Below are 14,642 nucleotides of genomic sequence, written 5' to 3'. Positions count from 1 at the left end.
GAACGGCTCCCTGTGGAACCCCACAAGCAATGTCCAAATGCCCAGATGTAAATATGTCATTAATATATAAGTTTGATATTTACACACCAACATCTCCTTCTGTGGTCAGGTGGTGTTGTTTAGCTTTAGCGCACACCCAGACAGTGAAAGAAGGAACATAGAAAACGATGCTTTGGCTTCTCCAGGAGAGGAGTCCTCCATATTTGACCTGACCTCCTCCCAGGAACTGCAGTCCTGTGTAAATCACGCTCTCTGGTAATTAAGCGACTTTTGTTTCAGTAAAGCGTCTCCGACGTTTGTTTGGATCCAGTCGCTCTGCCGTGTCGCCCTTCTGGCCGCACGAGGATGACAAGACCAGAAATACACTTCAAAAGCTCCAGAGTTTTACCTCAAAAATAGAGAGATAAGACAAAGTCAGAGTCAGTTGCACAAAACACCGAAAGTGATTGGCGCGGTTGGGAGAGTGGCCGTGCCAGCAACCTGAGGGTTCCTGGTTCGATCCCCACCTTCTACCAACCTCGTCACGTCCGTTGTGTCCTTGGGCAAGACACTTCACCCTTGCTCCTGATGAGTCGTGGTTATTGCCTTGCATGGCAGCTCCCGCCATCAGTGTGTGAATGTGTGTGTGAATGGGTGAATGTGGAAATAGTGTCAAAGCCCTTTGAGTACCTTGAAGGTATAGCAGTATGAACCTTTCAAGTCATGGCTGCAAACTGCCAGTAAGAAGAAGAAGTAATAGAGCTGGTTGCTTGTTTCTCTCGTGAGATCTGACAACATTAATAGTTTAAATTGAACAATTGACAGGTTGACAACATCCAAACAAACCAAGTCATCTCCAATACATCTCAACATTACACACATCCTCCAGGCTGAGTTAGTCTACATGATGAAGTAAGCTGGAAACTACATGTAAGTCATATAAAGAAAACATTTAAAAATTGACTGCGATAACAAATAGAATAAAAAACATCCCCACAAATATTAACTACATTTATTGTACCCAATTGTATTTGAATCATACATTGTTTATTGCATAAAGGTCCAGGGACATACAAACCCTGTTTCCATATGAGTTGGGAAATTGTGTTAGAGGTAAATAAAAACAGAATACAATGATTTGCAAATCCTTTTCAACCCATATTCAGTTGAATGCACTACAAAGACAAGATATTTGATGTTCAAACTCATAATTTTTATTATTTTTTTGAAGATAATTAACTTAAAATTTCATGGCTGCAACACGTGCCAAAGTAGTTGGGAAAGGGCATGTTCACCACTGTGTTACATCACCTTTTCTTTTAACAACACTCAATAAACGTTAAGGAACTGAGGAAACTAATTGTTGAAGCTTTGAAAGTGGAATTCTTTCCCATTCTTGTTTTATGTAGAGTTTGAGTCGTTCAACAGTCCAGGGTCTCCGCTGTTGTATTTTACGCTTCATAATGCGCCACACATTTTCCATGGGAGACAGGTCTGGACTGCAGGTAGGCCAGGAAAGTACCCGCACTCTTTGTTTTACGAAGCCACGCTGTTGTAACATATGTTGAATGTGGCTTGGCATTGTCTTGCTGAAATAAACAGGGGTGTCCATGAAAAAGATGGCGCTTAAATGGCAGCATATGTTGTTCCAAATTATTATGTCACACATGTTACTTGTGCTGATGTTACTTAAACTTAAAGTCTGGACAGTTTATTTCAAATCCTGCAGTTTCATTTGCTGCTGCTGTTCTCACCAGCACACTTGTGTTTCTTACACTGGTACTTAGAAGACAATCTTTCACCACACACACTGCAACTCAACACTTTCTCACCTGGGTGTCTTCTCATGTGTACTTTTAAACTTCGATTTATGACATAACTTTTACCACATTCTGGGCAGGAAAAATGTTTCTCTCCCGTGTGTGTTCTCATGTGTGCTTTAAAATTGTGCTTTTGAGTAAAATCTTTACCGCAAATTGAACATGAAAAAGGTTTTTCTCCAGTGTGTGTTGACATGTGTAGTTTTAAACTTTGATTTAATACAAATCTTTTACCACATACTGAGCAGGAAAAAGGTTGTTCTCCAGTATGTATTCTCATGTGTACTTTGAAATTGTGCTTTAAAGTAAAACATTTACGACAGATTGAACATGAAAAAGGTTTTTTCTCCAGTGTGTGTTCTCATGTGTCTTACCAGACGACAATGGTACTTAAAAGTTTTGTGACAGTGAGAACATGCGAAGTGAGTGTTGTCCGTGTGACATGTCTTATCATCTTTAGAGTCTTCATCATCAGTGTCAGGAGAGTGTGACGTTGTGTCCTCACTATCTGATAGTGGAGCTAAGAGCTTGTCTGCTTGTGATCCTCCACAGTGGTCTCCATCAGCTTCTGTTGTCATGTGTTGTGTTGAGCTGCTGCTTGGAGGCTCCCCCCCTCCCCTCTCCTCACTTTCACCTTTCACCTCATCATCTTCACTCTTCACAATCAAATGGAACTTCTCCAACCATTCTTGACTGATGCTGTGTTCCTCCTCTTCCTCTTTAAAATGCGGGGTCAGTGGGTTATTTTCTTCCCTTTGCATTTGCAATGTATGTGGCGCCTTCTCTTCCTCCTTAATGTGGAAGGGCTGTGGCTCCTCCTTGCCCATCCTGAAGCTCCACTTCTGTTGCTCAGAGAGAAGATGTTCTTCACAGACGTCTGCAGGACACAGGAAGACAAACATGGTCGAGAGGAGTCCATCTTTTTTTCAGTCACATGTCAGGAGCGATATTGATAAGATTTTACCAATTCAGATTTCATTTTCAATTCTGCTTTACGATTCGGTTATTTGTGGACTCTTTTGCTTTCAAATTCGGTAAAAAGGTGAAGAAACAGGTCGATTAGCACCTACAGTGAGGTCTTAAGAGGCCCAGACCTTACGGGTCCCCTATGGGGTGCCAGAGGACCCTAAGGAAATGTTTCTGCTTTGAAAATATCTATAAAATAAAAACATTTTTGGCTATAAATTAACAAGACACTACAAGTTATTTTGGGGTATTTCACAGAACTTTCCTCCAGAAGATCTTAGCTCCGTCCATGTCAGATGAATATCAAATTGAGCTGTTTGGCCACAATACCCAGGAATATGTTTGGAGGAGAAAAGGTGAGGCCTTTAATCCCAGGACCACCATTCCCACCATCAAGCATGGTGGTGGTAGTATTATTCTCTGGGTCCGTTTTGCTGCCAATGGAACTGCTGCTTTAAATGGGACAATGTAAAAGGAGGATTATCTCCAAATTCTTCAGGACAAGCTAAAATCATCAGCCTGGAGGTTGGGTCTTGGATGCTGTTGGGCGTTCCAACAGGGCAATGACCCCAAACACGTCAAAAGTGGTCAAGGAATGTCTAAATCAGGCTAGAATGAAGGTTTTAGAATGGCCTTCCCAAAGTCCTGACTTAAACGTGTGGACAATGCTGAAGAAACAAGTCTATGTCAGAAAACCAACACATTTAGCTGAACTGCACCAATTTTGTCAAGAGGGGTGGTCAACAACCAAAAGCGCCTTATTGCAGTGAAACTTGCCAATGGACATGCAACCAAACTGCCTTCTGTGGGTCAAAACTCCAGTTTGCTTGTTTTTTTTTTTAACGAATATCACTTTCCGCCAGTGTTTTGTTTTGTTTATTGTGACGGTGCGTTCTTATCACGCCGTCACTTGAAGACCGGCATGTCAGCGGGAGCGAGCGCTCTGTCGGTTGGAAGTGTGGCCGTGCCAGTAACTTGAGGGTTCCAGGTTCGATCCCCGCTTCTGCCATCCTAGTCACTGCCATTGTGTCCTTGGGCAAGACTCTTTACCCACCTGCTCCGTAACTGTCCGGCTTGCCCCTGACAGTTTGGTTGTGTTTTAGTTTTTCCTCTGTGTGTAGTATTTCCTGTCAGCGCCATTATTTATCTGTTTCCTGGTTGTTTCCCTGAGTGCTTTGTCTCCCCAGCTGTGGCTGATTGGCACCTGGCCACACCTGGTGTCAATCAGCCAGATACTATTTAAAGCTGCCTTCCCCACCAGTCAGTGCTGGATTATTGTCGTGTCGTGTGGATGTCACCACTACCTGTCAATGTCATTTATACTAATCGTTGTAGCTGTGTCTACTTCTGTTCACTCTGCTCATGTCATAGTTCCTTCGTGTCACAGTAAGTGTTTTTGCTTTTAGTCCCCAGTTAGCCTTTGTGCTAGTTTTGTTCATAGCCAAGTTTGTTCTCCGCCTTGTGCGCGCCTTTTGTTTGTACCCTTTTGTTTGTTCAGTTTTAGTGTTAAATTAAATCATGTTTTCCTGCACAATGCCTGCCGCCATCTCTGCATCTTGGGGTTCAGCAACAACACCCCCTGACAGTAATTCAGATATTAGGTTTCACTATGTAAAAACGCTTTGAGTCACTAGAGAAAAGCGCTATATAAACATAATTCACATGATTGATAAGCATTCGTTTTTAAATGGTGGTGTTAAAGGCCTACTGAAAGCCACTACTAGCCACCACGCAGTCTGATAGTTTATATATCAATGATGAAATATTAACATTGCAACACATGCCAATACGGCCGCTTTAGTTTACTAAATTGCAATTTTAAATTTACCGGGAGTTTCGTCTTCAAAACGTCGTGTATTGATGACGTGTACGCAAGACGTCACGGGTTTTTAGGAAGTATGAGCGCTGCACACACACACAGCTAAAAGTCGTCTGCTTTAACCGCATAATTACACAGTATTTTGGACATCTGTGTTGCTGAATCTTTTGCAATTTGTTCACTTAATATTGGAGAAGTCACAGTAGAAAGATGGAATTGGGAAGCTCTAGCCTTTAGCCACACAAACACACGATGAGTCCTTGTTTAGAATTCCCGGAAGTGAAACTTTCCTATGGATCACAGCGAACATGGATCCCAACCGAATGTCAACCAACAGGTTTCTCTGAGAAAATTGTGGTAAAAAGTTGCTTCTTACCTGGAGAAATGCTGAGCTTGTGCCATCCATAAAGCTGCCGTCGACTCCCCTTAGACACTGCGCGTCAAGACACCCGTGGACGTACACCTCCGACTATCAGGTACTATTTAACTCACTAAAACACTAGCAACACAATAGAAAGATAAGGGATTTCCCAGAATTATCCTAATAAATATCTCTAAAAACATAACTTTTTTTAAAAATTATTATTATTTTTCTAGTCCGTCGCTATTAATATCCTCAAACACAAATCTTTCATCCTCGCTCAAATTAATGGGGAAATTGTCGTTTTCTCGGTCCAAATAGCTGTTTTTGTTGGAGGCTCCCATTAAAATCAATGTGAATATTTGAGGAGCCCCCACACTTGTGATGTCATCGTCTGCACCAAAAGTTGCAAACTTTATCGTGGATGTTCTCTACTAAATCCTTTCAGCAAAAATATGGTAATATCATGAAATGATCAAGTATGACACATAGAATCTAATTTTAGCAGGCCTTTAAAAAGCAGGTATATCTCCATCTTTAGTGATAAATGTGGCCCCCGGATGAACATGTGTCACAAACATTGTATTAGATGATATGTGGATGTTGTGCTTACTTGGACTGTGATGAAGCTGTGAGGACTCAGGTGGTTTGTCTTCATGCTCTTCAGTCTTCACAGAGACAACAGTCAGTGGAAACTTGCTGACATCAGCCTCCTCCTGCCCTACAGGACACTCTCCCCCCTGACTGATCCACACTTCCTCCTATTCCTCTTTAATGTGGGGGGGCTGTGGATCCTCCTGCTGCTGAAGGGGACGTTCTTCTTGACGAGCGTTCATCTGTTGGACGTCCGCAAGACAACACAAACAAACTTCAGCTCAGATGTGTCAAATATGTTTTGTCTATCAAATATAATATTTTCCAAGTGGACTGACACCACTTTGTGGTGATGTTCTTCTACACATGGAATAATCATCAGTTATTGATTATTATGAATTGTGTTATTGATCCTGTTTCCTGCATTTACATTAATTATTGATTAAAAAGTAACAACTTATAGAAAACCTCCTGCTGGGATTTTAATACCGTCATGACTGCATGAAGTCAGTCAGCACGTATAAAAGTGTCATTGTGCTGCAGCATCAAGTGACGCCAACTGGCTCCTCCCACTACCAACCTACCAGCCAACCTTGACGTGCACCTCCAAAATAGTCCCACCTCACGTCAACGGTGACCAGGACTACAGAGCTGTGGTCGGTTGGCTTTACTTTTACGCGCAATATCCTCTCCTTGTTCTTCCTTCTGCGAAAGCAACATTCTTAAAACCAACGGAAAAAAAACAGAAGTGCAGTGAAGCACGTGTAACAATTGCCAGCAAGTATATATATATATATATATAGATATATACAAATTTATAAATATCAACATATTTTTAGAATATTTGGGTACCTCATGATTCGACTACAAACAAAATATTGATGCAAATTCATTTTGTGTGCAGTATATTAAAGCTATTTTTAATATTTAACATTTATTTAATTAAATATTTATTTTAGTCTGACTGAATAAGCATTATCAATCAATCAATCAATGTTCACTTATATAGCCCTAAATCACTAGTGTCTCAAAGGGCTGCACAAACCACCACGACATCCTCGGTAGGCCCACATAAGGGCAAGGAAAACTCACACCCAGTGGGACATCGGTGACAATGATGACTATGAGAACCTTAGAGAGGAGGAAAGCAATGGATGTCGAGCGGATTAATCACTTACAATTGTGCAAATAGTGTATTCGTAATAACAAACATCAGTTGATTTAATTTCCATGATATGTCCACCCAATGCAGCTGAGCTATAGGCTCCAACACCCCCCACCCCCCCTCGCAACCTCAAATAGGGACAAGCGGTAGAAAAGGTATGGATGGATGTTATCAAGGGAATAGAAGTGCATGCAAATATCATTTGTATTTATTGCTAATAAAGTTGACACCAATATAAAGCAGACCACTGCAATAATACATTATATTACACTGTCATTACAATAACAATAATATTTTTTGTTCATCCTGTAAAGCATCTTTGAGTACACTGAAAAGCGCTATACCAAATAAAATTTATTATTATTATTATTATTATTATTATACCATGTGACTTATTCCAGACTTAAATTTCGAGACGTTCGTTTCTTTCTAGTAACAAATATTCAATGATGTTAAGCGTGACTGTAATATACAACAAAAAAACAGTTAAAGTATTAAATAAGTCAATATAATTCTCATAGAGAACATATAAAATACACTCCTAAAAAAAACAAAAAACAGTTAAAGTATTAAATAAGTCAATATAATTCTCATAGAGAACATATAAAATACACTCCTCAAAAAAAAAAACGCTCGCATTTGCTACAAAGGCCTGCTAGCGGGCTAACGCTAGCACGTTAGCTTCGAACAACATATGAGGTAAATAAGATAAATAATATGAAAATATATCATGTATATTACCTCATAAGCCGCGTGTACAAGAGAGGAGTGGAATATATTCTTCCTATTGTTACACCAGCAACTCTTTTTTGTCTTCTGTGGCCGGGCGAAGGAAGTGTGCGCCACTCACTATTGTCCCAGTGAAACACGTCTTTGAAGGAAGTGTGTACCACTCACTATTGTCCCAGTGAAACACGTGTTTGAAGGAAGTGTGCACCACTCACTATTGTCCCAGTGAAACACGTGTTTGAAGGAAGTGTGCACCACTCACTATTGTCCCAGTGAAACACGTGTTTGAAGAAAGTGTGCACCACTCACTATTGTCCCAGTGAAACACGTGTTTGAAGGAAGCGTGCACCACTCACTATTGTCCCAGTGAAACACGTGTTTGGCCAACATTTGTTCCGCGGTTGACAACACCTCGATGACGTCACACAGGAGGAAGCACAAAACAAGATGGCGTCTGGCGGAGAATACGTTGTTTTGGTTATTATGGTTTCTAGGTCTTAATTACAACGTACATGTGCACAGGTGTGTCGTTTAACGCGGTAAACGTCCTTATTAATTGTTTGTATGCGGATACATTAGTCTGAGTGCACTTTGACGTGCTAGCCTAGCCTGCTGGTTAGCTTAGCTTGTTAGCTGCTAACAAAGAGAGGCGGAAGTGATCGACACATCAAAGCAGAGATCCAATGTAAGTGTAAAGTGTTTTTATTGTGTGAACATGTCTACGTTACAAATGATGTGAGTGTTGGTGACTCAGCGACTAACTGCTGCCGTTGAAGAAATATTTGTGATGTAAAAAAAAAAAAAAAAAAACGACAACAGAATAAGAGGAGGAACTTTGTTCAACAAAAGAGGAGAAGGAGCGACAACATCAACTACTGGACACAGTTTTCTAGAAACATCAAATTGTGTTACACATCCATCCATCTATCTTCTTCTGCTTATCTGAGGTCGGGTCGCGGGGCCAGCAGCCTAAGTAGGGAAGCCCAGCCTTTCCTTTCTCCAGCCACTTCATACAGCTCTTTCTAGGGGATCCCGAGGCGTTCCAAGGCCAGCCAGTTTCTAACATAATAGTGAGAGTCCAGTCCATAGTGGGGCCAGACAGAGACCATCCCGAGCGCAGACAGGTCAGTAACGCAGAGATGTCCCCAACCGTTGCACAGTTGAGCGGTCCACCCCAGGTTCTGACTCTGGGCAGATATACATAGATATATAGATATATATATATATATATATATATATATATATATATATATATATATATATATATATATATATATATATATATACATATACATATATATATATATATATATATATATATATATATATATATATATATATATATACACAAAACCTTTCTACATATAAAGTGTAACATTTTCACGTATAAAGTGCAACATTAAACTGCTTCAAGTTGTTGCTCAGATTAAATACAATGACAAAACTTTACTTCTACATACAAAAAGTGCAACATTAAACAGTTTAAAGTCAACTCAGCCTCAGATTAACTTTTCTTCAGCCATCCCCACCATTTTACCCTGGTGACTTTCACTCAATTTTCCTGTTTTCTGCCAGAAAAATCCGTTTATCCACATTGTCTGCAGAAAGAGCAGACCTGCTTGCAGTTACAATGTCCCCAACTGTGAAAAATACCCTTTCGCTGGACACGGAGGTCGCAGGTATGGCAAGGTAGTACCTGGCTAACTTGGCAGTAAGAGGATAAATGGGCTCATTGTTTCTCCACCATAGAAGTGTGTCAAAATCTAGTTTTTAATGCAATATGGTCTTAAATCTGCTGCTGTAAAAACATCAACGGCATTTGTTATTGCTTTAGCCCTGCCTGAGTTGCCGAGTAGAAGCTGCTTGAATGCAGTGGGAGCTGCGTTTGTTCGTCTTTCTCTTCGTTGAAGCCATGTTATCCATTGTTGTATCGCACTGCGTAGCCGAAGTGTTCCCAAACGGGAGATCTTAACGAGGCAGGAGTGTCTTTCAGCTCTGGATTTTACACTTTGTAGTAGCCCGGTCATTGCTAGCATGCCGTGTGTTGTGCCTCAGTGTGCATTGTTGACACAACGTGTGGTGCGCTACTTAATATGTCCGTGTGGAAACTTGTTCGATACACCACCGGACCGAACCCAAACCCCCGTACCGAAACAGTTCAATACAAATACACGTACCGTTACACCCTTAATACACACACATCTGAAGATTATAAAAAAATAAATATATTTGGTGGGCTAAACAAAATGACTCGGCAAACCAATGTTTGGTATGAGCGATATGACCTCAAATCTATATCCTAATAACAATATATGTCACGATACATCATTTGGTATATGATTGATAAAAGAAGAATTTCAAAACTGTTTACAAAGGCTCTTAATTTGGCAGCTGACATATGCAGTAACATATTGTGTCATTTCTAATTGTATTATTTTGTCAAAACAATTATTATTAATGTACTTGTTTATTTACTGTTAATATCTGGTTACTTTATTTGAGAAAATAATCCTGGGAATGATGTAATAATAGGGACGGCGTGGCACAGTGGGAGAGTGGCCGTGCGCAACTCGAGGGTCCCTGGTTCAATCCCCACCTAGTACTAACCTCGTCACGTCCATTGTGTCCTGAGCAAGACACTTCACCCTTGCTCCTGATGGGTGCTGGTTAGCACCTTGCATGGCAGCTCCTTCCATCAGTGTGTGAATGTGTGTGTGAATGGGTAAATGTGGAAGTAGTGTCAAAGCGCTTTGAGTACCTTGAAGGTAGAAAAGCGCTATATAAGTAAAACCCATTTATAGAGGTGTAACAGTACACAAAAATTTCGGTTCGGTACGTACCTCGGTTCAGAGGTCACGGTTCGGTTCATTTTCGGTACAGTAAGAAAAAAACAAAATATACATTTTTTAATTATTTATTTAACACATTTGCTAAATCTTCCACCAAAAATATTTTTCTTAGTGGAATATTTGATGTGAAGTATTGGGAAACTTGGATATAATTCATAATAAAATAGATTTTGATTCAATATTATGTTTTAAGCAATGACAGTTTGAAAGAAAAAAAAACAGCTTAGTTTTATTAGTCAACGTTGCAACTTTTTCTAAATTACATTTAGCCTTTAAGCTCTTTTATTTCACTTTTGTTTATGTTTTTGTTTATTTTAATAGTATTTTTAGAATGTGCTGTGGGCCTTTAAAACATTAGCTGTGTACCGCAAATGGCCTCCAGGGCACACTTTTGACACCCCTGCTATAGATAATAAAAAATTAAATCTGATTAATCAAAGGATAAAAATCAGAGCCTGGCGACGAATGCGCGTTTATCATAACTCTCTCGCTCTCTCTGGCCCTCCCTCACGAATGCTGCTGCGTGCACCACTTTTTGTTTTGTTTTTAACCCCTTCTTAACCCTGAACGTACATTGAAAATACACGCAACCATAACTTAAAATGCCGGACATTCGAGGCATTTAAGAAACTCCACCTGGACAGCTCCATAAAGAGGACACATCTCGTGAAAAGAGGAGGTGTGGTCAGTCTATCATATCCCAGTCGTTGCTAGCATGCCGTGTGTTGTTGTTTTTTTGATTGATTGAAACTTTTATTAGTAGATTGCACAGTACAGTACATATTCTGTACAACACCCGAATAAGTTTTTCAACTTGTTTAAGTCGGGGTCCACGTAAATCAATTCATGGTGCCTCGGTGTGCATTATTTACACACCGTGCGGCGCTACTTATATGTCCGTGTCGGATCGGTTCACCTCCGAACCGAACCGAAACCTCCGTACCACAACGGTTCAATACAAATACACGTACCGTTGCACCTCTACCCATTTATCATTATTTATCATTTAATATTTTACTGCATATTTCAGCAACTAAATTAGGAGCCTGTGTAGTCTGTTTTAAAATTGTTCTGTTAATATTTATATGTGAAATAATATATTACAAAATCCCTTTAAACTATGTTGTCTATCCATATGAAAAAGTTCTGTCCATGAATTGATTAACGTGGACCCCGACTTAAACAAGTTGAAAAACTTATTGGGGTGTTACCATTTAGTGGTCAATTGTACGGAATATGTACTGTACTGTGCTATCTACTAATAAAAGTATCAATTAATCAATCAATCAATCAACCTGGTTTGTTTTTCTTTTCCTGTGAATAATGTTGTAAGAGCAGCGTTTTTCTGCGTCACTGAGATTTCAAGACAATTCATACGATAACTTGTTTTTCCTAAGTGGATGTAAAAGTACTGAACGCATTGTGTGACTGAGCAGAGATGGTGTGTTTGTCTTGCAGACGTCTGTGAAGAACATCTTCACCCTCAGCAACAGAAGTGGAGCTTCAGGATGCAGACGGAGGAGCCACAGCCCTCCCACATTAAGAAGGAAGAGGAATACCTTCAGATCTCCCATTTTAAAAAGGAAGAGGAAAACCCACTAATCCCCCAGTTTAAAGAGGAAGCGGTGGATCCACAGAGCCCACACATTAAGGAAGAAGAGGAGGACCCACTGACCCCTCACAATAAAGAGGAAGAGGAAGAACACAGCATCAATCAGCAGGGAGAGCATCTTGAAGGACTGGAGGAGGTTGATGTCACCAAGATGCCAGTGACTGGTGTCCCTGTGAAGAGTGAAGGTGATGAGGTGAAAGGTGAAAGTGAGGAGAGGGGAGGGGGGGAGCCTCCAAGCAGCAGCTCAACACAACACATGACAACAGAAGCTGATGGAGACCACTGTGGAGGATCACAAGCAGACAAGCTCTTAGCTCCACTATCAGATAGTGAGGACACAACGTCACACTCTCCTGACACTGATGATGAAGACTCTAAAGATGATAAGACATGTCACACTGACAACACTCACTTCACATCTTTTCACTGTCACAAAACCTTTAAATACCATTGTCGTCTGAAAAGACACATGAGAACACACACTGGAGAAAAACCTTTTATCTGTTCAATATGTGGTAATGGTTTTACACAAAGTTGGAGTTTGAAATTGCACATGAGAATACACAGTGGTAAAAAACATTTTGTCTGTTCAACCTGTGGTAAAGGTTTTACACAAAGTACAGATGTGAAAATACACATGAGAACACACACTGGTGAAAAACCTTTTTCCTGTACAACCTGTGGTAAAGGTTTTACAGAAAGTCAAAATTTGAAAAGACACATGAGAACACACACTGGTGAAAAACCTTTTTCTTGCTCAGAATGTGGTAAAGATTTTGTTCAAAGTAAACATTTGAAAGTACACATGAGAACACACTGGTGAAAAACCTTTTTCTTGCTCAGAATGTGGTAAAGGTTTTGTACAAAGTCCCCTTTTAAAAGTACACATGAGAACACACACTGGTGAAAAACCTTTTGTCTGTTCAATCTGTGGTAAAGGTTTTACAGAAAGTCGATGGTTGAAAGTGCACATGAGAACACACACTGGTGAAAAACCGTTTTCCCGGTCAATCTGTGGTAAAGGTTTTACAGAAAACTGGTGTTTGAAAGTACACACTAGAACACACACTGGAGAGAAGTCCCATTCCTGTTCAATCTGTAACAGAAGCTTTTGTGAAGGATCAAACCTTGTAGCACACATGAGAAGACACCCAGGAGAGAAAGTGTTGAGTTGCAGTGTGTGTGGTGAAAGATTGTCTTCTAAGTACCAGTGTAAGAAACACAAGTGTGCTGGTGAGAACAGCAGCAGCAAATGAAACCGCAGGATTTGAAATAAACTGTCCAGACTTTCATTTTGACTTTCTAACAACATCAGCACATATAACATGTGTGACATTGTTGTTTGTGTAACAATCTTTTTAATATGCTTCTATATTTATAGATTAGATATTTTATATTAATGATTTTATCAGTCAAGCACATGCATTAATATGCAACATTGTGTACTTTTATTAAAAAATGGACAGAACAATTTGAGTAGATTAGATAGTAAACAGTACAATACATATTTTACATGCAATAAACATTTTGTGTGTATGTATACACACACACACACACACACACACACACACACACATATATATATATATATATATATATATATATATATTTATATATATATAATTATATATATCCTGTATATTCATCATACAATTTTATATGAAATATTGTATTTGTAATTGTTAATAATCCCATAGATTATCACCTTTATATGATATACATATGTACTGGTTCACATCTGAAACATCTTCTGGACCACTTCAGGAAGCATATTATTATTTACTTTATACATCATTTGAACAGTTGTCTTTCATACAATTTTAAAATGTGTCTTTTTAAACCATTTGTTGGGTCTCTATAATCATTTTTATTCATTATCGTCATTACTCTGTATTATGATGATTGTGTTGTGATTGTTTTATATGTATGTCCCCAGACCTTTATGCAGTATAAAAGTGAGAGAAAATGGCAGAATTTTTTTTTTTGTGAAATGATGGTTTTGTTTTTACAAACTTACATTTGTGGATGTATTATATATATTGTGTTTTAAACATTTGTTTTACTGTTTTTTATGTTCTTTTTTAACATCCCCAAAACAACATCAATATCAGTCAAAGTTTGGAGTGTCAGACAAAAGCCAATATTGTACATCATCCCACAGAGATTTACTTTGCATACATTCTTAAAATAAACTGTTTATTGTGTTTCCCAATCACAGATCGAACAAGTGTTGTCTTCAATTGCAAAACAACATCCAAAATATTACTTTAAGTGGTCAATTCCGTCTTTTTTTTTCTTAAATTAAGTCTTTTGCCTTAGAAAGAATGGAACATTTTAAGTTATGAGTTTTTTTCTTGTTCCAGGTTGTACTTAATGAAATCTTCAAATAATAAACTATTTTTATCAGTCAATAAGTACATCAGTGACCAAATGCCTTTTTCAAACCATTGCTGTTCAGAGATGGATTTGTTTCTCATTTTAATATAAGAACAATTCCATAGTGGAGTATTGTGTGTGATGAAGTTGTGTTTGTAAATTAGTTTCCAATACAACAACACTTGCTGGTAGGGATGGGTACTGTTCACATTTCAACTGATTCGGAACACATTCCACTACCTCCAAATCAATACCAAGCCTCAACAGTATGACTTTTTGGTACTTTTGTGTGTGTTAATCATTTTGATTGTGATAAATTTATATTGCAATGTTTAAAAATAAGATTATTATTGATAATTGCGGTCCTTTCGT

General features: G+C 39.1%; 2 protein-coding genes across 2 annotated transcripts; one reads left to right on the top strand and one right to left on the bottom strand.

Annotated features, from left to right (window-relative positions):
• Nucleotides 1-1,170: 1,170 nt before the first annotated feature.
• On the bottom strand, nucleotides 1,171-5,701 carry LOC133546935 (oocyte zinc finger protein XlCOF22-like). The gene is made up of 2 exons (XM_061892784.1): nucleotides 5,559-5,701; nucleotides 1,171-2,676 (listed from the first exon to the last, which is right to left on the bottom strand). The coding sequence occupies exon 2, from the start codon at nucleotides 2,624-2,626 to the stop codon at nucleotides 2,114-2,116; it is 513 nt and encodes a 170-aa protein (XP_061748768.1). The 5' UTR covers nucleotides 2,627-2,676; nucleotides 5,559-5,701; the 3' UTR covers nucleotides 1,171-2,113.
• Nucleotides 5,702-7,832: 2,131 nt separating this feature from the next.
• Nucleotides 7,833-12,853, top strand: LOC133546931 (oocyte zinc finger protein XlCOF8.4-like). The gene is made up of 2 exons (XM_061892781.1): nucleotides 7,833-8,118; nucleotides 11,741-12,853. The coding sequence occupies exon 2, from the start codon at nucleotides 11,791-11,793 to the stop codon at nucleotides 12,715-12,717; it is 927 nt and encodes a 308-aa protein (XP_061748765.1). The 5' UTR covers nucleotides 7,833-8,118; nucleotides 11,741-11,790; the 3' UTR covers nucleotides 12,718-12,853.
• The last annotated feature ends 1,789 nt before the right edge of the window (nucleotides 12,854-14,642 follow it).

Source organism: Nerophis ophidion, unplaced genomic scaffold (assembly GCF_033978795.1).
Source record: "Nerophis ophidion isolate RoL-2023_Sa unplaced genomic scaffold, RoL_Noph_v1.0 HiC_scaffold_49, whole genome shotgun sequence".
Classification (NCBI taxonomy): domain Eukaryota; kingdom Metazoa; phylum Chordata; class Actinopteri; order Syngnathiformes; family Syngnathidae; genus Nerophis; species Nerophis ophidion.
Note: the sequence above shows the minus strand (reverse complement) of the source record. Positions and strands in the feature narration are given on the sequence as shown.